The sequence below is a fragment of the Syngnathus typhle genome, linkage group LG8, assembly GCF_033458585.1.
Source record: "Syngnathus typhle isolate RoL2023-S1 ecotype Sweden linkage group LG8, RoL_Styp_1.0, whole genome shotgun sequence".
In the NCBI taxonomy this organism is placed as follows: domain Eukaryota; kingdom Metazoa; phylum Chordata; class Actinopteri; order Syngnathiformes; family Syngnathidae; genus Syngnathus; species Syngnathus typhle.
This window is the reverse complement of record NC_083745.1, coordinates 8,856,755-8,879,507: the sequence shown is the minus strand read 5'-3', so window position 1 is coordinate 8,879,507 and position 22,753 is coordinate 8,856,755. Positions and strand designations below refer to the sequence as shown.

Below are 22,753 nucleotides of genomic sequence, written 5' to 3'. Positions count from 1 at the left end.
AAATGGACTTAAATAGCGCTTTATCAAGTTGGAATTTGCTTCATATGACTTAACTGTGTATGAGTTAAATGACAGAGACCCGTTGAGGGGGGGGCTCAGTGTAGTTCCATTCACAGTGAATCTAATTGCTTTTAACCACAGGTTACGATACTTAAACTGACAGTAATCTTTAGCAAGTCAACTGAACTGAAAGCAGTCTCTCGTCATGATAAGCCAAGCTAATCAGCTAATCATGCATTGCACATTTTACTTTTCAGAGCTCTCCACTGCCAGAGCGGCGCCACTTCCACTTCGACAGGAGTTCCCGCTTTGCCCCGAGAGAGAGAGAGCACATGAATGCAGGAAGCCAATCAGAAAGGTCCGAAAAAGGCTTTGGATGGAGCGAGGTGCAGTAAAAGCATGTCGAGCTCACACTGAGCCTCGCATGTCCACACGGGCCGGTTCACACCACAGGAGCACATCGGGTCGGCAGGTGTGAACTACAAGCTGTTAACCAGTGCAAAGAAGGAAGAATGACTGAGGGATGCCACTTGGGGCTTCCTGCATTTGTAGGCATTCTTCTTTGGATTTTTAAGCGTGTGTTTTGTTTTAAGACAGCCAAGTCCACATGGTACTGACTTTCTTTTCCAATTAAGTTGGCAAGTCTTCTCAGGTGAAGGTGACCATTGGAAAAATTCATGACAGGTAACGCTTTAACTTTGTCTCATACCTGATTATAGGTTAGGTAAGGAGGGTACATCTGATTTGCATCCATGCATCAACTGAGTGATGGTATAACCTCTCTTCCTGGTCCAAGCCGAGGAGGCTGCGTCAATAGAGGCCCTTAAACATTCCATCCAGCTCAGTGTGAAAATGTTGCCATGGAGGTCCTGGCTCGGCCCCTCCAGTTGAGTCCCGTGGAGGCCCCTGCTTCGACGCTGCCCTCGGCCGGCTCGTCACGTTTGCGTAGTTTGGTGCTGAGGCGGATGATGCACTGGTCCCAGTCCTCCGGAAGGAGCAGCATGAGAAAGCCCAAACAGATGATGGAGACGGCAAAGAGGCGCACCGTGTTGAAATTAATCTCACACGTGAAGAAGTCCACCACTGGTAAGAGGAAAAACACAATGATGAGCAATTTGGATCTGTGTTGACATCAAACTCCTAAGGACCTTTATGCATTTTATGTAATTCTCACTGTACCTATTAAATGATGACATCTTTGATTTATACTAACACACTTACTGGCATTGACAGGAACACTTAGGACGATGCCAAGGGAGATAGACTTTGGATATGTTATGGCGATGCCAAAGTTGACCAGGATGTTGAAAGCTGTTTGAAGAAGCAGAACGAGAGCAAAAGTAATTATGGTAAAACACGATAATAGATCGCAGAGATTCTTTTTTTTTTTACCTAAAAGCAGTGCTGCAACACCACAGAAGTAGCCCCAGGGGATGTCGCCTGCCGATTCAATGTACTCAACTCGGGTAAAATATAGGACGATGGGCACAATGCTGATAAAAACAAAGTTGGCACCTCCCACAATAGTCAGAAAAAGTGCAGCCTCCCCGAATTTGGCACTGCCGAGGACCATCTTGAAGAGAACCTGGCAGGAAGGAGGGGAGTTACTCATGAATGCACAAATTGTGACCTCCTGTGGCGTAGCATACAGGGTGACCTTCATACGCCTGCACTGAGATTGAGTTGCCAACTTTTAGCGATAAATATATAGCTCATTATATTAAGTGTATGTTAAATTCCCTTTACGATATGAGGGGTGATAGATTTTATAACGCGTTAGTTTTTAATGGGGGCTAAAACATTTGGACTGGGAGAAAAAAATGGCAGAAATGTCCATTCAACATATAAGAAGGTTTTTTTTGTGTGTGTGTAGTAATACAAAGCTTTTCACACACAGAATGAAAGAAAATGTACATCAAACTCTTATTACTGTAAAATAGTTCACGTGTTGTTGTAGTTCAGGTGGTAGATTTTTTTTCTATGGAAAAAATAACTGACACGCTTCTTATATTGGAAACGAATTGGCCATTCATTGTATATTGCAATCTGCAAGGGCGAAAGTAATAATGAATGTTTATCACAGAGGTCAATCTTTATTAAGTCCCAATGCAGCCATAAATAAAAATCCTACCTTGTATAGTGCAGACATGGATGCTGAAGTAACAACCAGAGTGATGCCAATCACCGAGTGACTGTGGAAACCATCAGCGTAGGTCATCATGACGATGCCTGCAATGGCCAATATGGCCGCCACTATCTGTAGACAGAGAATGACTATTAACAACATGGTGTTCACAGCGATGTGACTTTTTGACCGCCACTGCAGATGGCCTCCTCCTTTTTGTTGTCCTCTAATTGATGCATGAGCTTCATTTCAAAGTCAGCAGACAAAGCTCCTGCGGTCTTCTAGTAGTTGATTGTTTCGCATTGATTTCCACTGCAAGCCTTCACGCCAGAAGCGGGAAGCACACCGTCCTCCCAAAACCTCAAAGTAGTGCACCATTAATCTGAGATCTACTGTATGTTATCAAGATAGCAGGCAGGCATGCGTCCAGTTTAGTGGATTACGTGTGTCAGGAAGATAAATGATCAGTGTGCTTATACTGGGCCAAAGCCCTCTTAACATCGCTCTCAGGCATGGCACCTTTGACAAAATGGTTCTCTCAGCACTGCAGGCCGCCTGTCAATCAAGACGGAGGGTTGCCGGTAACTACAAGGTCAGCAACCTCATACCTTAATACAGGCCTTTATTGTGTTTTTTAGACATGTCAGCACAGCATTCTAGGGGATCAAGGGAAGGATAGGGTCATGACTCCATCTAAGCATATGAATTTATAGTGTATATTAACTGCATGTATAACCCTCTACAATGTAGCATTTTTTATGCCAACTGGTTTCACACAATTGTATCTAATAGGAATAAAAAACAAGGTTCTTATTGCATCAGCATTTGTGTTGGAGCTATAAATGAAAATAATAAAATAACATAATGAATGAGGGTATACATTAATTTTCAAATATAATGCAGTAGGTACAATACTGTAAATAAATTAAAACTTATTGTATTGTATTGTCTTTACCGTATTTTTCGCACTATAAGGCGCACTTAAAAACCTCCAATTTTCTCAAAAGCCGACAGTGCACCTTATAATCCGGTGCGCCTTATTTATGGAGCAATATTGAGCCACTACAGCAGGCGTGTCCAAATATATGGATTTATATATAGACAAAGTTTTAAAATGGGCCATTCATTGAAGGTGCGCCTTATAATCCGGTGCGTCTTATATATGGACAAAGTTTTAAAATGGTCCATTCATTGAAGCCTTATAATCCGGTGCACCTTATAGTGCGGAAAATATGGTAATTGTAAATATCAATGTGTTGAATTTACCATCCCTCAATATGTCCAAATGACATTGCAATCCACAGTACTACACAAGTGTGCCAATAGGACAAAGCCATCTGCTGTTGCACATAACATCACAGAGGGATGATGTAGCGTCTCTCTGCTCGTGCACATCCCTGCTTGTGCACGCTCATGACAAACTGGTCCAGCATCCCCTGCATTGCTGCAGACATCCAAACTCTGCAATGTGTACCACCAAAGGTAGACAGAAAGACGTATAGATAGGCTGTGAATGGGAGCAGGAGTAGGATTATATCTGACTTTCCTTCTTATGGAGTCCTTTCATCACATATAATGGGAGGATGGTGAGATGTTTGAGTGGGTGTGTGACGAGAACAGAAACAAGGAGGAGCGGGATCCATCCTGCGGCGGGTGGATATATTCCCACAATGTGCTAAATCCTTCCATTGCTCTCTCCATAACACACAGAGACATGCATGGTGTGTTGACTCGGATTATTTTGACTCATTTAAGACACGAAATAATAAAGTGACACTAAATACAGATAGGTTGGACAAAATTCTGATTAAAATTGTTAAATGTTCATTTCTGCGGTTAGCAGCATACGCTCTTATAATATGCTAATAAATAAAAAAAGTGAATTCAGAGATTTGTTTATAAATATATACTCTCCATAGTAATTGCGAACAACTTGCCAAAACTGAGCTAGTCCAATAGTCCGTCGTCACAGCTTGTGGTCAGGGCATTTGCAATGGCTGCATGAACTACACATAGCATAATTATCAATTCATCTTCTGTTTCAGTTTGTTCAATAAAAACTCAAGATGTGAACTATGAACTCACCCTGACGCCCATGAAGCGGTCTCTTAGCACAATCCATGAGAGCAGGAAGACAAAGGCCTTGTTGCAACAAAAGAGCGCTGACACGTCTGTTGTGTTGATCTTCCTGAGGGCCTGCAGGTACAAGTAGTTGGTGAGGATCCACAACAGGCCGAAAGGGGCCACCTTGGTGAAGAACACCTTGGGGGTCAGCCCGTCGTCCCCGAAAAAGCGACAACACTCCCTATGCACACACAAGACAGAATGTCGGAATTGAAGTCAATAAATACAAGAAAGCATTGATTTGGAAGAAAAAAAAAAAGGGTACAGTATTAGATGTTGGTAGGATTTTGTACACTGTTAAAATTGGACTATGATAAATAAATAGCTTATTTTAACAGCAAAAATTCAGCATTTAGCCTCATTAATTTGCAAAAAAACAAGAAGCTGAAAAAAACAAAGATCATCTTAATAATCTCAAATAATTTGTGTATTTTGAAATATTATTAAATCAAATATTTGTATATAACTAAATAGAATAACCTGGGTCATTTCCACTTCATTAGAGAAAATGAAGCTGATCTTTCCGCTACTCAATGTTATAGTTAGCGTTCAATCTGCCGCAGCCCAGCGGAGGTAGATAATTGGCGAGCTGTGGAAAATGCTGACTATCATTCCTGACTGAGCGGGGAGGCCTTTGAGGTTTCCTGGCTCTGATTGTGGAACAACACATTTGGGTAAAGCTCCTGCAAAGCAGCGGTGGAGTCCAGCCAATAAAACAATTGTGTCCTTGAAGAAAGGGCACATGATGTTGTAAAAACTTCCCTTTGAGTTTATCTAATGTGCGTGAGTGCTCATGTCTACTTTATCTGACAGTAGGAGGTAGAAAAGAAGGAGTGAAGGTGTGAAGTGAAAAGTAAGAGGAGTTGTCAATTAGTTTCCTGTGTGTCTTAACAGAAATATCACTGCAATCCTTTGTATGTTCTGCTATGTTTTTTTTCCCCTTCCTCACACATTTTAACAACATGCATGTGAGGTTAATTGACTGTAAATTCTCCATAGGTGTGAATGTGCAGTTGGCTGACAACCAGTCCAGGGTGTACTCCGCTTTGGCAACCCAAGAAAAATGGATTGATGGGTATGTTTTCGTTTCGCTTTCATTTGTCATCTATGTAAATTCTTCCATTTATTTTCAATAATGCTTATCCTGTTTACGGACACAGTTCAATAACTAATCTCACACTTGACTGTTCTTCACCTCTCTTTCACAATTCTTCTCACGTTCTTGAACTACTGGTACCTTTGCAACTTTCTTTTTCTTGTAACCTTTCCATTCCACTGGCCTCTCTTTGATTCACACACGTACGACTAACCTTCATTTCTTATCTCCCTAGTGCAAAAAGAACAATAAATGCTATCATCTATATGCCAGTGCAGTGGTCTGTAAAACAAAAAAGACACGCTACATGAATGCCCAACAACTGCGGAGCAGGAGAGGGACTTGAGCAGATGCTTTGTGAGGAAGGGCACTGAGGGTCAAATACTTTCGTTATGCTGCCTCAGCAATGGTTCTATCAGCTCCAAAGATTCGAATGGCTTGCACTAAGTCCAACATTTAATTACAGACAAGCAGTTCACCAATTAGGCAACAAAGTAAAAAGGATTTAATTGGAGGACAAGATCAAAATTTAAACAGGCACATCATTTTCATGAATTTCAAAATGTAGCTTCTGTTTTTTTTGGTATGTGTTTTGTTCTGTCACCTTAATCTCTGTCTGGCCGTTTGCCTTTCCGGACTCTTGCACAGGTGCCCGACGTAGTAGAGCGGGAAGAAGAGGCAGTTCCAGGTGGTGGCAAACCAAGTGAGGGTGAAGGGGGCATCAAAGTGCTTGAAGGTCAGCTTGGCCAGCTGGGTAGAACCTGCCCACGAGGAGCAGACGCACATCACCATGGCGACTCCCCACAAGGCTTTCCGCACCTGCACCGCCGTGATCCGGATGCAGCAGTGCAGCTTCCGCCTGCTGGAGCTCGATTCCGGACCCGCCGCGCCCGCCGACGACTGCACGTCTGGGCCGCTGTGCGCCACATGCTCCCTTGGCCGCTCTTCCCCTGAAAGTTTCATTGACAGGTACTCAAGTTAACACTACATCTGCTTTTTGGAATCTTCTTTCCCAAACTGTAAACCGTATTTCTTTCGCTGCTCATGTGACAATAGCAATTATGCGTTAATCTAAAGCAAACTGTCATACATATAATATTGATACATTTCCATTTACACAAGCTATACATCACACAAAAGGTGCAAAGCGGTAAAGATGATTTGCGGCTCGTATTTTGGCAATCAAAGGAGTCAGCGGCATCCACCTCTTTTACGGAAGTGTGTGACTGCAGTTCAACATGTCCTGCCCTATACTGTATAAAAATAGCTGCTGTCACACTTTAATTGGCCTTGGAAATCAATCAGACGTCGGAGTTCAAATGGAACTGATCCAAGATGACAGGCTGTAGCCAAACAGAGGGTAGGAGAGGGCAACTTTGATATACTTAGTACACAATACCACTGTGATGTGTGTGATGGTTTGTTACTTAGCAAACCTTTTTATTTGATCATGATAACCTTCATAACATTCATTGAAATGTTTAAAGTTCATGCAGATTTTTACTTCGTGTCTGTCTTTTAGCATCCAAGTATACTTGGATCACCTTGGAAGTCAACACTTAAGTTAAAAGTTCAGTGTCGTGTTCAATTAACTGTCAGGGGGGTATTGTTGTTCTATAATAACCACCCCTGAGATTTTAAAGGTCATCAGAACCAAGTTGGTTGAGGTAGCAAGGCACATTGGAGAAATGAAGAGCTCACGATCCAAAGCATACCACATCATGATTAAAACATGATGGAGAAAGTTATTCTAGCTACAAACAGCAGTCCATTTTAATACATTTTAAAGAACGTATACATCAAGCAGGAAGAGGTCAACAGTGAAATCACATAATTTGGAATTTTTCTGAGATGATGGTACTGCATATAACCAAGACGCCATTCCTTTTCTCTGTTAGTGTACCAAGACCGCATGCGCCAATCTCTTCTGCAACAGTTAGATCTTGCTTTGGAAAAACAGAGCCGTAAAAAGCAACTTTGTAGATAATAAATAATAAACCGCAGCTCCTCTGCTGCAAGTTAAAAATGAAGGCTTCCCCTAGTGTGGTTTTGGAAGGTAATGATGTGTCTTGTGCACACTAATCTGCACTCATCACGGCTGACTGGAATACAAAGCATACATTAAAAAAGCCTCAGTGAGATACTTATGTGGAAAGATTGGAAAATACAACATGCAATCATTTAAAGATTCATTTAACCACATAAGTGCTTGTAAACAGTAGGGAGGAAAGCAACACAAACACTGTAAATCAAACTTTATTTTGTACATGTGAAGATGTGTGTTATCATCTCGTGCGAGAGATCCGCAGCGAATAAGAGACATCACTGAATTTCCTATCTCCTTCCATCCTAATGCTCCAGGCTTCCCCGGCCTCGCCCCACTGAATGAAGACCGGCCCTCTGTTTATCCGTGATGAAAAAAAAACCCACATGTGATGCAATGGAATGAAATTCTATTGTACTTTTTGGGTGGCAGACAATGGTGAACAATAATCCCCTGGACTGCGCTTGGCAGCAATGAAAGCTGATTCCAGGAGAATTAAGTTTCTCTATTCTAAGCTTCGAGAGTGCTTTGTCTCACTCTGAAGGTCACGTCTTGTTTATGTCGGCTGCTTTTCATCCTTCCCGGGGTTCCATAGCGCATCTCATGATCCTACCCGCTGCGGTTTAATCCTTCCAATCCAGCGGAGGCACAAAGCATGCGTTCCTCATGCTTATTTTTTTATCGTAACTTGGTTTGTAGAATTCAACAGCAGTAATTAATAGCCGAGACGTCAGTGTATACTCATGTGTCAGCCCACTGATGCAATGACTCAATTATTGAAGGAGGACACACTGCTTTTACACTTTTACACTTGGCTTGACAGTGACTAATGTTGCCGTAACAACCTCCAGTAGCAGGAGTGAACCATTAGTGAGTGTGTGCGTGCGCGTAGACGAGAGTGAGCCAATGACATTAGGCGCTGTTACCTTTATGACAGACTGTCGACTCTTTTAGCAGCACATTGATGAAGTCAAAGCACTTCACCTTGTCACATTTGTCTCAAAGGCTGTGCTCAAGGTCAATTGAAATACTGCAGTGGTGGGAAATGACTCCATTTTGTCAAAAATGGTAGCAAAAGTATGAATGCATTACAATACATTTCTTCAAGGATATGAAATACTTCAATATGATGTCATCATTGAAATCGTGATACTTTTGATGATCATCGGTCTGCATCTAAACAAGAACACTATTCTATTTCAATCTGTCAATCTGTCATCTAACACCTCTCTGTCATTTCTCAGCTGATCTACTGATCGACCTGTTAAGGATCAATGTCTCACAGTCACATTGATAGAACCCAGTTCATTTTTAATTATCGTCAACACTAATTGAGCTGCGTGTAAAGGTCACTGAAATGATGTCACTCTTCTTTAAAAGGTCCCGGTACTCTGATCTTGATGATTGTACTTTACTTGAGCAAAATTACTTTTTATTTTGAATTTATTTGGCACACCCGTCGACCTTTTGTATGTCTATCAGTCACAATTATTCTCATCTGATCTCATCAGATACAAATAAATAAATAAATAAATAAATAGATACCCTTTTTTTTAAAGGACATAAACTGAGACTGTAATTTGTACAGTGTTGGTACAGTCTGACCATCAAACGTAATATCAGTGAGAGTTTTCCCTATTTGACCTTTGTAGCATAGCAGACACGTTTGTGTTTATTGTGCCCTCTACAGTGAAACACAAGTTGTTAACAGGCCTCTGGGAAGAAGCAGGAAACACGAGGAGAGTGTTTGGCATATTTTTAGACAGGTCCTGAATCCACTTTGACAGCTTCACGGCTTCACACTGTCCCCCTGACAACTTGGATGCATGAAGGCTAAGTAACATTCAAAGGTTATGCTGAGAGACAGAGGAACATATGTGGCTCTTCAATTGAAATGTAGTATTAACTACGGTTTGTCTGCATCTCATATTATAGAAGTAAAAATATTTCAGTAAATAGCTCGCCAGTCTGATAAGCATGTGCTGTGATGTAGATTTATCTGCATTAATGAGCCTATTTCACACTCTTTTCTTTCTCTATTTCACTTCACGCTCCCCTGCTTCTAATTCCCAGGCGTCTCTCTGGCCCACCCTGCAGTGTCTGCAGTGCAGATCTCTCCTGCCGATAGCTGCAAGTCCAACAACGCTCCCACCAGAGGCCTTCCACTTAGAAGTCCCACCGACATCTGTCTCCATCTTTATTCTAGCTTTGTTCCCTCCCAGGAAAAAAGGTGGATATGACTGCAAGGGCGATAATAGAAGTTTCAGCTTTTTGTTCATGCACAAATGAGAGTTGATCGATGCAGGCGTTTGGCTATGGAATAATAAAACTGACATTCAGTCTCAAATTAAACCAAACAAAAATAACAATATTGGAGCAATCTAACTGTCCAATACAGTGTTTGCTTATTCTAACAGCCATCGATTCCTATTTTTTTTTTATAAAAGAAAAAAAGCTCTTCCCTTTTGTAACTTCTCTAACCATCCATGTGATGTTCAAATAGAATTAATAATGTCAGTGAGAAAAGCAGGTGACTCATTCGAAACCAATTTTTCACCAACAAGTCGATATTATGCAACATGAGTTTTGACCTACAGCCCAGGCATCATTTAATGGATAGCTTGTGGTTTAGACAAATGGAGCCCTGTGGGAAGGCTTGATGTAGGGAATTAAGACTGCTCTCCTGAGGGACACGTAATCTCTGTTCAGTTATGAAGCATAAAATGGCTTTTCATGACACTGCAGAGCCTTGAGTGAACCTCTACTGGAATAGGAACCCTAATGCCTCAATTCCCCAAAGACACAAGCTAAGCTGTGCCTGGTTGTATTTGTCACAGGACAACATCAGAATCCAGAAAATACAGTGGAATTAAACGTGGCTTCAGGTGACAACGGTTCAGAGTGAAGTCTGAACATTCACAGTATTTTAGACAGTATTAACCAATAGGAATTAAACCCTAAGTAACAAACCATAGAAGGAACAGAAGTATATTAGACAAGACCAATAATACTAATTATTATTATTACTAGTATAATAATAATAATAACTAATAATAATAATAATCTCAGTACTGGGTCACTCCTGGCACACAATTTGGGGTCACTAAGCACAACCTGTATTGTATTAATTTTATATTTGTTTGCATATATTCAAATGATACCCAGTTACAACAATTGGAATAGAACTACTGTTGCAATATCAAAACAAAGTTTCTAAAGTCATTGTTGCATAAGAGGCGGAATCTCTTGCTCCCGTGTGATTCGCTCTTCAAATTGGCTGCCAACCACTCGTGCTAAATCGTATACAGCCTCCACTTCCTCACTAGCACAATTTACAATGATCCATCAAGCACACATTCAAAGTTCTTTCACTGTTGACCAAATTTGGACGACTGCTGCTGTTAATGATCTTACTGTCTCCGTCAGCCCCCAGAAATTACACCTGCAATTTTATTTTAATGAAGCAGCGTCAATCAAAAAGAACAAGCCTTTTTAAACACCTTACGTTCATAAATAGTTTGTAAAAATGACATACTCAAGCAGTCACTGACTGATAGTATTCGAAACATGGGAGGTTCCAGCACAATGGTAGCCAGAATTACCATGCCAAGGTTATGCTAGGCTGGGTAGTGAGAAAACCTTTACATGAAAACCAAATGCAGAACCACAATCTCAGTAACCCTCTTAATTAATAATAATTAAAAAAAAAAAAAAAACTCAGTAATAATAAGACTTTGAGTGGGTTGATTTTTGTGTATTAAAAAAAAAAGAAATATATTACGAGCACATAATTTGTACATTTTTCTTAGAAAAAAGAACATCATGCACACCCAAACAGTGTCACAAGTTCAGCATCTAATTTACCTCCAATGAACACACAGGCAGCCATAAGTACTTACCTAGCAACCATAAATACACAAAAATCATTGCCTTCATTTTTTCTAATTCTTCTGGGAGATGCAAATGAGTTTGAGATTATTTTAGATCCCCTCGCTTGAAATGTTCTGTGAAATCAGCCGCCTATTCTACTGTGAGTGCATCTTCAATGCAGCACTCTCACTAATGTTACAACACTGGGATATTCCCTCTGTGCTCAAGCCGACAAATACACTGCACACATCACACCTTTTTACAGCAGTTAAGCCTGTGGTAGGATGCCAGGTAGGCAAGACAACATAACTGAACCTTGGGGACATGTTAGATGTTACTTGATGTTACGTGACGCCGTACAACAACAACAACACACCACACGAGAGTCGTGTTGTTGTCCTTACTAATATGAATGTTCCAACTGTGCTCCTGCAGGTACAAAAAAAGCTGTCTGGGAGCGAGTGAACTTGATCAGCTATAAACAATTCTGAGGGGTGCATAACATTTGTTGTTGTCCTGGCTACAGTAGCAGGATGGGGGCTACAGACTGAGAAGGGAATCCCTGCTGCAATAACAATCACACATATGGAGCAGCAGAGGCTCATGTGGCTAATAGCAACAATGTGTACAATGCAGTCAGATCCTGCAGCTTGAGGTGTCAGTGTTGACTTTCTTATTATAACTGAGGACTACCAAGGTGCCCTTGAGCAAAGTCCTGAACCCACCAAACACCTTGCTGCATGCTAAGGGCCCATATGTAATTTGAATTGGTCTGTGTTGATGAAATATATTGAATTACTTTTTATGGTAATTTAGGGCATTATTGTAATTGCTGCAATTGTCAATCAGTAGTGTAATTTGCAGTGGTATAAAACTGCTTAGAGATGTTTCTGTTTACTTTACTAAAAAAAAAAAAAAAAAAAAAGTAATGCATTGTAAGGAATTAAAAAAAAAAAAAAAGAAAATTGTATTAGTATTTGATGTCAATATTTGATACAGCAATAGTGCCGAATTTTTTGGCCGATCAACTTTATCTTATTGCAGTAATATTTTAGGTATTTAATTAGAATTGTAAAAGTTCTCGTTTCCAAAAATTAACCCATCAAATGAGGTCGCATACAACATGATGCACGTCATTCCATGCAAACGTGCAGTGCAAACGTGAATTCGCTCCAAATCGTCATGCACCCTCCCTAGTGCTTACCTTCCACTTTGGTGAGGGTGAGCACCGGACTGTTGCAGGCGGACAGCGGGGCGACCCTGGCCGAGTGTTTCTTCATGATGCCGAGCTCGGGTGGGATGAGCTCCGAAACCGCTTCGACTACATCCCTGAAGCGGATTTAGCCCCGGACTCGGACCTCTTGACGGGACACTTCACATTCCAGAACCCGCTATCCATGCGTGTTCCATCTATCTAACTTCACCCCCTCAGTTGCTTTAGTGATCACTCCTTCCTCCTCCGTGTATAGTCCCCACCACCCATTCCCTCCTCATCCGAGCCCTCCCTCCCCTAAATGAGTGCGGTGGCCCCGTGCAGGTCTCTCCTCACGTACACAGCTGTACCATTTGCTGCAATTCGCCCACGTCAGTGCCGCTACCCTCCCATTCACCCGTGCATGGTTAACCAGACCCCCCCCCCCCCCCCCCCCCCCCGATCCACCCATGGGATGAATATCTGCACTTGAAATTTCCATGATTCATTTTTTTGGTACATTTGTGCACAGAGTTCAAACGTACTGTATCAAAACAAATGAATCACACATGGTCAAGCTCAGTCAAATTTCACATTGTGGGACCGTAAAGGTTTCCCCACATGACCCCGTTCTTGCACAAGAACAGTTGAGTTTTTGAATTTTTCTGCATTACATTGCATACAATTTCGGACACTTGACATACCGCTTCAGCTAGTAAATTTGCCTCACAATCTGAGGGGTTTTCGTTTCTAAATGTATGGATGGTTTTAGATATTAGAATGTGCAGGGACTATTTGAAGTGTGTGTCGTGAGCTTCATGAAGACTCGTGAGTCATGAATGAAAGATGTTGCATTGCTACAAGAATGATCTCATCTTCCAATGGGCAGGTACACCGCAAAATACAATGTGTGCTCATGGACGGAGTTTTCTTTTTTAACTTCCATTAGAAATGGGTGTTTGCACCGTTGTGGGAGTGAACAGATTTCCAGCCAATCACAGTGGCTCCTCTCATTTCAGTCTACAGTCTACATGGCAGAAGCATAAAAGTAGGTAGGAATTCGCAAAGCATGCTTTAAAGAAGTTTGATAAATGAATCGATTAAAAGGTATGTCCCAATACTTTAGCGCCGAAAGTGTTTGTGTGCGTTTCTGAAGTGACTCTGCACTGGTGTATGAAAGCCGCTGAGTGAAAGCACGCCTGAAGGAAGCTCCACTGAATAATTCACTGTGTAGACTCGCCACACTCCAGCACCAATCCCCTAACCCTGTCTAACTAGGACAGGGAGCTCAAAAAAGTCTCTGCCCAGACCAACGTTGACGTCCCTCACCAGCCATTGTATCCCTCACTTCCACCTCCTTCATGGCTTAGCAGAGGGCACGTGCAAACCTGAATGCACAGTGAACTAGCACATTCAGGATGTTTGGTGCTTTTCATCTCAGTTGAAATCCTATTGCTGTGTGGTCACAGTGAGACGTCCCATGAGTGTGCGCGACTTCCACCGGGGGAAAAAGGGGACCATCTGTGTTTTGGAGAGACTGCTGTCAGCTTCTTCCATTAGCGAAATAGTGAGGTGCAAGAAAGGGATGGATGAGATTGTTAAAGGATCCCAGACAGTGACTCATAGACTTTTATGTGTGAGCACGGAGGAGGATGAAACTGTTCTGGAATGCCTCATGACAACACATTCTCTCATACACACACACACAAAGTGTCTGAATAGAGGTGAGTGTGTAGTCAAGGAAGGGCAAACATTTTTTGGGGGAGGACCCTTCAATCTTCAATACGTTTGTATTTGTACCAATCAAACATAGCTAATTAAACAAAAACATACTTGTGATTTTCATGAAATCCTGTAAATGTACAAGAAAATGTGCACGATTAAAGGGAATGATTGCAAACAATCTACTGCTACTGAGCGACATTGCGCTCCATGAATAACAAACACACAAAACCTGCCTGGTGAAGGTGACCATCTTGTAACAAATTCAAATAGAATGATGGAAAGGGTTTGTGTGTGCACATGCATTGAAAATATGCTATTATGTTATGTTTGGACAATCATGTTTATTCTAGTGGTTGCGCAAACAAAGCGCGTTGCTTTGACCTCCAATCTTGTGGTACCGCTTCATCTAGTTTTCAAATTTGATGGTAAGCCCACTGTAATAAATGGCAATGTTTTCATTTCCTTGCTTTCTTAGCCCAAGGCTCCAAAGCTAAATTTCATATCAATATAATGGAAAACACGTACTTCATCACTTGTGACTTCCAGCAAGTCATTTATTCAAACTATTGGGGTACTTGAATGCCACACATTTATCTGTAATCCCTTTGCCTGACTCTAGTGATTAGACCTGTGCTATAGTGATGTGTATTCCAGTTCTTTTAAGCGAGCTGAATCGTTAGAATCAGGCCAGGCGGCTCGATGGCGCACTGGGTAGCACATAACTCGATCGATGCGTGAAGATTTTCATTTGAGCTATTTGAACTCAATGGATTAGACCTAATCAGATTTTGCGATTGAATTGTGATGACAACATTGTGGTCAATTACAAAAAACTGAATCTATTCTAATATGACTATGAATATTAATAGTGTAGTCATTAATATGTAAAATGGAAAAGTGGAGATTGGTTTCTTCAAGGGAAAAAAAGAAGCCCTTTGTCTCATCTTGCAGATAATAATAATATAACGGGTATTTTGGGGGGGGGGGGGGTGTAATAAAACATTGACTCCTCTAACTGCTTGTTTCAAGTTCCATAGAGGTCAAGCAAAATGAACTTTCACACGCTTACCCAGAGAGATATAGTACATTTTTAATTGACACTCAGGTAGCTATGAATAGTTTATGTTTGTGACCGTAAGAGGCCAGGAGGCCAGGACCTTTTTTACACACTTGTAATAGCCTCATGCAATCTTTTATAGCGCATTTTACTACAACAGCAGCTATAACAAAGCAAAACACTAATATAGTACAGTGGCAGAACAGTAAAGTCGCAAGTCAGATGAAAGACAAAAAATAAAAATGGGCCTTCAAATGAGTTTTTAAATGGACAGAGAAGGTGCTTGCCTAACATTTAAATGGAGGTCATTCCAGAGAGAAGGAGCTAATGCGCAACGGCACAACATGACAGAATCGGATGTATTCTTGGATCCAGAAAAAGACTCGAGTGACTTTGAAGGAGGTTAATTGTCAGGCCTCAAATGGCAAAGCTTCTTTTGCAAAAATGTACATTTGAATGTGCATGTATGTGTGAGACCCAAATTGAAATGGGATCACTTGTGTTTGCGGAAGGAACACGAGAGAATTTACTACACTATTGTATGCATATTATTATTTATCTGGCATAAAGTATGAGACTACTATTATTTTGTGGGTATCAAATACGGGAGAAAAGTTCATTTTACATCATCCTTCATTCTGCTGCCTTCCAAAGTAATGTGAGACTTACTCGAAAGTGCAGCCGCTTCTAATGAAGTCCACAGGCGTCTATTTAAATGGTGTCAAGCTGTAATACTTGATGACAGCTCTTGCAGTCACACTCCACATGTTAATAAGAGTGCAGCAGTTCCATTAATACCAGAGGGAACAGCTTGCAGTCTACATCATCTTGACTCTCTGTTTGGAGTTGCATGATAAAAACTTGATAATAAAAAATGTGGAGCCAAATAGCAGAGTAGACATACGAGGCATCGGTGTGACCAATGCACCAATCTAGATACACTAACCCGTGTAGCAAATTCATTGTGCATTAGGTCCGCTACTGCACTAGTCAAAATAAAGTACCACTTTCCAAAAACATGCTACTAGCGCCCTCTGCTGTCGAACCACATCCCAACTCGTCAAGTGAACAAATGCATTTGTCTGCCCTCCGCCGGCAGAGAACGCTGTAGTCACACATATTCAACCATTCATATAGAAATGGATGAAACTCGGTCAAGAAATGGAGCACAAAGTGGGGCAGAGATGACAGGTATGCATTGTGGACCCTCAGAACACAATAAACAATTACCATAAATTTTATCTTCACCCAGATGGACGCAGAGACTGCAATAACCTTTATCTGGGTTCACTGGCTTCCTCCCTCATTTTTAAAACCTGCATAGTTGGTTCATTTAAATAATCTAAATAATAACGCCAAATAATTACTGAATTAAAGAATAACTGATTTAAATGTTCAAACTGAATAATGTTACAGAATAGTAACAGAATATGAAGTTAAAATTATGATATAACATCTTGTACTAATTGTGAATGGAAAATGAAGATTGATGCACTTGAGACTCTGCAACTAGATTAGTTTGAGGCTGACAGACACATGAAATGCTTGCCTTTTGTAATCGATCATTTGAATAAATTCAAACAGGATTCAAGAAGCGCCATTGGCAATTCTTTCTCACTATGGAACACGAACAGTTTCTTACAAAAAGACTGAAAGGATGAATAGGTTAATTTTCTGCATAATCGTGGTATCATTATGCTTCTGGGCTGTTGGTTTGTATCTTTGAAGTGTTCAGATGGGCCGACAGGGTTGCTCCAGTGGGTCGCTTCCAACAGCCAAGCTGCTTTCTCTTCATCCCTCGGCCTAACATTCCAACTACGAGAGCAGCAGGTGCTTTGGACTTGCTTCAAAAAGGTGTGTGCGCGTACGTGTGTGTGAGCAAGAGAGAGAAAGGGAGATCTAAACCTTTTGAATGCATTTTGAATCTCAAATTGTTCTTCTTTCAGTACTTTTCCCTCAACAAGGAGCTGAATGGCAAAATTCACAACAGCCAAAAATTTCACAATATGCATTCTCTGAATCTTCTCTATCTTTGCTGCAACCTGCTGGTGATGCTATGTGAGAACATCTGTTTGGTAGGTTGAGGATTGTCACCTGGCTTATTCTGCATCCCCAAACCCCTTAAATTCTGTCAACTCACATCCATGTTCACGATGCCTTTAATTGTCTGATATCTGGGCCCAAAGGTGAATACCGTGTGTGTTGGTGATAATAACAATGACTTAAAGTGTCATGCTTACACCAGCTGTTTTATTTTCGGCTAGCTTATGATTTAATGAAGAACAACACAACATGAGCTAATGGAAGTTATGCAATATCTGCAACTAGCCCCGCTATGGCAAAACTCCCAGAGCAATATAATTCAATATACTAATGCTTGCAACTCAAAATTAGAGTTCAGAATATTCCATTCATTCCTCTTTATAATGCTCATCCTCATCAGGGTTGTGGGTACAGTAAACTGGAGCCTATCCCAATGGACTGAGCCAGAGGTGGGGTCCACACATAGCAAGTCATAATGGCTTACATAGTTGCTGAGTAAAACAAAACCCAATAATGCACTGGTGTAAAAGAAAAATAATCCATCAAAATATGAAAACTTGCAACTTCACTTTGTAACATACTACACTAAGGCGCTTATAATTGAAGTGAGAGAAAACTCTGCTGTTCCCTTTTTGATAGTGTTCTCCATTCAGTGAGGAGTGAGATCATCTGATACGCTTGTGAGCTTCCCCTAATGCCAATGGACGACTGGTCACACTGTCACTCCTAACAATGACACTCCGAATGCTGCATTCATGTTCCTGCCAGCACATTCATGAAATGATGTTCCTTCAGCTCAACACAATAATGTTTGGAAGAGTAAATCCCAATCTGTTTCCACCCAGGAATGTGTTGCCAAATTGAACAGAGAAAAAGGTCAGTAAACAAACGACAACAATGGAGGCCATCCACCATGTTGTCTTTCTTGGCATGCCTTGTTTATGACAATGAGAAAAAAAATGTTTGATGGAAGTGGGGAAAATATCAAATGCACCATTCCTTATTTTGTGATTCTATGTAATATATTTACTGCTTGTCTATTGTTGGCTCTTTTCCTTGTTTATCAACACTAAGCTTATGTTAATTTTACATGGAGTAGAATCCAGCTCGAATACAGTTTGCTGTCACAAGATCCTTCCCAAGCAACATTTTCTTATCAACATGTTCAGAGTCAAAATTGCTGGAACAACCTCATTTACACTTGGTCTACTTTGTTCCCCGGTTGCTGCTCTTTTATGACCACGTTGTGCTGTGCGTAACCACAGCAGATTAATTACGTCTGGGTGGGGATCATACGTCGCCTCTCCTAATTAACGCTCGATGAAAGAGGTGAAAGGGTGTCTGCAGGACTAGACTGGCATGAAACAGCATTTCCATCAGTAGGAAAGGGTGTAGTAAAAAAACAGTCAGGACAGTTGCATTTTCTAATTTTCTTCTTTGAATTAAATTGGGTAACTAGAATATCACAAAACATAAAGATGCAATCTCTCCCAATGAAATGTCGAAAATATCAAAAAGTGTCAAATTCTGTACAGTAGCCCTCCACCCTCTCACGTCTACAGCAAAAATGAGAAATAAACGCCAGCGAGTTCTCAGCTTCAAAGTCAAAGTCAGCTGAATTTCAATGAGGATGGGCAGGTGTATGATTTGCTATGCATCACTCTATATTATGCATGTCATGTTATGCAACAGGAAGTCCTTCGAGTATACCAGAGATGGGCGAAATGTCCATTTAGGGCATAGTTCAAGCATGTTATTGCCTCAACAGGCAATAAAAAGTGCATTTTTTACCTAAATTGATTGATTCCATTGTAATGGGCATAATAATATAGGTTGGCTGCTTAATTGACCGTCAATAATTCGGCCGGTTAGGGTTATGTGCATGTACAGTATATTGAGGCTTATGGAACATGCATTGGTATAAAATTGCAATGTGTCACATAGACAGCTGTTTAATATTAGTCAAATATTTGGATTCTGTCATGTTGCTAAATGACTAGAAATGACGGTTTGTTCAGTTAAGTATCCTTCATTGTCATGGGCCACATGAGTGGGCCGTTATGACAGTAAACACTCATAAATGTATGATTGCCTCAAACAACGACAACAAAACTGAGACTGGAAGCCAGTCCAAAATTGTATGCTGTTGAGTGGTTACAGTCCTAGAAAAACCTTAATTCAGTCATGTATTATTACACAAATAACCCCAAGTTTAAAAAGAAATGACTCCTTTCCCAATGCCATTTGCATCCAATATTAAATATGCAAATGTGCCAGCCTGCAAGTTCCGTATATTCTGCAGCATAGCACTAAAACATGAAATAGTGTTTTAAATATGTATGCGGAAAAAAAACAGAAGCCCACAGAAAAAATACTGTATGTTGATTAGGGGGGCTTTTTTGTTTCTCTCATTGATTGTTTAGAGAAAAACAATGTGAACATGGATGTATGAGCGTGCTGTCATGGCAATTCTGTTCGTGGGGATGATGTGAGTGAGTACTTTTTTCCACTAAGCACTACGATTTCTCTTCCACTCGGATGCACACAGTGACAGGTTTGCATCACTGGGGAAATAAAGCATAAAATGGTAGTTTAATGCGCTCACTGTACGGTATCAGTCTTTCACAACGGTAACAAATGATCGACACGACAGAGTTTTTTCTCACGTTTTTCTGGCCACCATAATTTTACTCTTGCTGTTTTAATTGGCTCTTTCTGCTTCTGTTTCAGCTTTATGATTGACAGCATTTCCCAGGATGCCTTTCCGCATGCCTGCGCTGTGGGCACAGATTGTGGATGGCAGCAAAGAAAAAGTGTGAGAAAAGGGAACATCGGCTACCAAATTGATGATTAATTATCATTCAACAAGCGCATGGAATCGGCTTACACAAGAAGTTAGTCGAATTTTATATTAAAAGTAAATATGATGTAATTTCTTCTGTCACTTACAGTGCTGTTAGTATATGGAGTATAATAGGTGCCACAAAACAGTTCTTCAAACAAACTACTACAGTGATGCCTTAAGGATACAAGTGATTCAACTTTTTGAGACATAAACTGCACTAACTAGAAATAAAATCAGTGTATGGTAGCAGGTGACTCACATCATAACAAGCAGCAGATTGGCACTCTTAGTAAATCATTTTCCAAAAAGAGGCTTCAAGCTCTTTATTGCCACACTCAACTAAAGGTTATTGTCAACCTAAACTTAAAAAAAAAAAAAAAAATGTGTATTTAAAGCAAGCATAGTCTCCACTTCCTGAATGCTAACATTCATACAAATTATTATAACTTGTTCAAATCATCAGTCTCGCCTTGCGAGACTGTCATGACAGGTGTAAATGACCATCCAAACTCTCCAACCTGTTCCTGCACCTTGGGTCTCATCGTGACAAAAAGCACAGCTGAAAATAGAAGGCAACATTTCCTTTCATTTCATGCCTCACAAACCTCAACTTTTGTACCTGAGGGCGATGCTATCTTTGTTAAAGTAAATTATATTGGGAAGAAAGAAATTTCATTTCTCAATGTGCACACCTGTAGAGACACATTGACGCAATAAGGGAGAAACTATCCATTTTCTACACTGCATATCTTTTTCAGGCATAGGGAAGCTGGAGCATGACGTTTTAAAAATGCATACTGCATGTCCATTGAAAATGAGCCTCAATCTGCAGGTTAGGGGAAAACAGTGGCATCTTTTTTTTCAGTGGTGTGCGTAATCTGGTTACCATAGCAACAAGTACAGCCTATTCCACCAAGGTGATTTTCATACAAATCTAGTTTATAGTCCCCTGCTTCGTATTTCTAATGTAAATGTCCACAAGCATTAGCATACCGACAATTTTGGCGCACACAAAGTTTGGTCGCCGCAGAAAGCAATTTTAGTTTCAATGGTCTAGAGAAGAGGTCCCCAACCACTGGGCCACGGACCGGTACCGGTCGTTTAGTACCAGGCCGCACAGAAAAAAAAACAATAATTGTTGGAGGGTATTTAATTTCTTATATTGATTGTATTAATATCATTATTATTTGTGGTCCGGCCTATGAATTATTTCCATTGTATATGTGAAGCCAGATAGTGCCAGTGCCAGTCAGGTCTCCTCCTCCTTTGCAGCCACCTCCTACCTATAATGTGGGAGTTAGGACAGGTGTGGGTTTTTTTTTGGTGTTTCTTGGTTTTGAAGGAGGAGTAGTGATACAGTTTTTTCAACCACTAAACTCATTACTAGATTGTTTTATTTTTCTTGTATAAAAGTCAACCCGGAGATTTATGTTTAATGTAAATAAATACCTTTTTTGGATTGAAGAACTATCTCCGTGAGTGGTTTTTGGTTTAGTGGGTTTAAGACCTCCTCCTTGCAAGCTATTCTTTTATTTTTGAGGTGACAATTTTTGGAATACAAGAGTAGCCGTAACAATACTTTTTTTTGCAGGTCAAGACGCTCGACCCGGTCACGTAACATGTTTCCCCAGTCGAGCCCGCAAAGCTACGGAGCAGATACTTCATGGTGAGTTTTATTTTTATGCGTTTTTTATTATAAATTTATTATTTATATATTTATCTAAAGGTCGGTCCGTGAAAATATTGTCTGACATGTAACCGGTCCGTGGCGCAAAAAGGTTGGGATTCGGTGGTCCAGAGGTTTCTGAGCCATGCAAGCGACAACAACGTGGCATAAATCATGTGAAATTTAAAGTGCCTGCCTCGTATCAGACAGCTCCACGAGTTGGGGGATTTGTTTTACTAACAAAATTACCTGAAGCTGAAATTGCATAATTATATTTATTTGTCACTTGATGATTTACAGCAATGTTTTCTCTACATCAAATGAGCAATGATGTGCCAAGTGGAGCTTCTGTAATTGAAGCCCTTTTGATGCCATTTTGGTATGTTTACGTCACCTTTCCCCCTTGTTTGAGTAAACAAAAAGTATTTGGGGGGGGAACAAAAAAAAACATTTTGTCTATGACCTTTTCTTTGACATCAAACCCAACAGACACAACAAACAGAGCGGAGGTGTTTTGCTGCTGTGTGCATCAATGCAAGTTGTTGATGAAATAAGAACTTGTTGATCCACTGGCTGCATTTCTGTTTAAATCAACCTCTTATGCTGTCCACAAGAGTAAAATTAGTTGGAGGGTTTCTACTTTAGGCAAAGTAACTCAGTGGCATTTTAAAAAATGAGCAGCAGGTTTAGATGACATTTGGTGCTTTTGTGGAGGCAGCAATGTACTTTGGTGGTTTAAACCTGCATGCCAGTGAGAGAGTTTTCGTTTTGGTTTGCCAGTTAGCGCCAGTAGGTTGGCGGTTAATGGAATAAAATACCAGTGCCACCCACATTGGCCAAATTACCTTGCATACTGTCTCCCAATACATTAACAATTTCGTGTGTGTGTTGTAGGATGTGGATCTTAAGATGTTTTTGTTGTTGGACCAAAATGTAAACTTTAAAAAGTGACCGTCTTTTCCACAC

The 22,753-nt window shown here is 40.7% G+C and overlaps 1 protein-coding gene and 1 long non-coding RNA gene across 2 annotated transcripts; one reads left to right on the top strand and one right to left on the bottom strand.

Moving 5' to 3' along the window:
- Positions 1-444: 444 nt before the first annotated feature.
- On the top strand, positions 445-1,418 carry LOC133158275 (uncharacterized). The gene is made up of 3 exons (XR_009715180.1): positions 445-548; positions 720-1,086; positions 1,234-1,418. It is a non-coding gene; the product is annotated as an uncharacterized LOC133158275 (long non-coding RNA).
- Positions 823-12,737, bottom strand: slc35f3b (solute carrier family 35 member F3b). The gene is made up of 7 exons (XM_061285358.1): positions 12,464-12,737; positions 5,950-6,295; positions 4,211-4,430; positions 2,132-2,257; positions 1,393-1,585; positions 1,222-1,311; positions 823-1,083 (listed from the first exon to the last, which is right to left on the bottom strand). Exons 1-7 carry the CDS (start codon positions 12,537-12,539, stop codon positions 842-844), a joined length of 1,293 nt encoding a protein of 430 aa, XP_061141342.1. The 5' UTR covers positions 12,540-12,737; the 3' UTR covers positions 823-841.
- Positions 12,738-22,753: the final 10,016 nt, after the last annotated feature.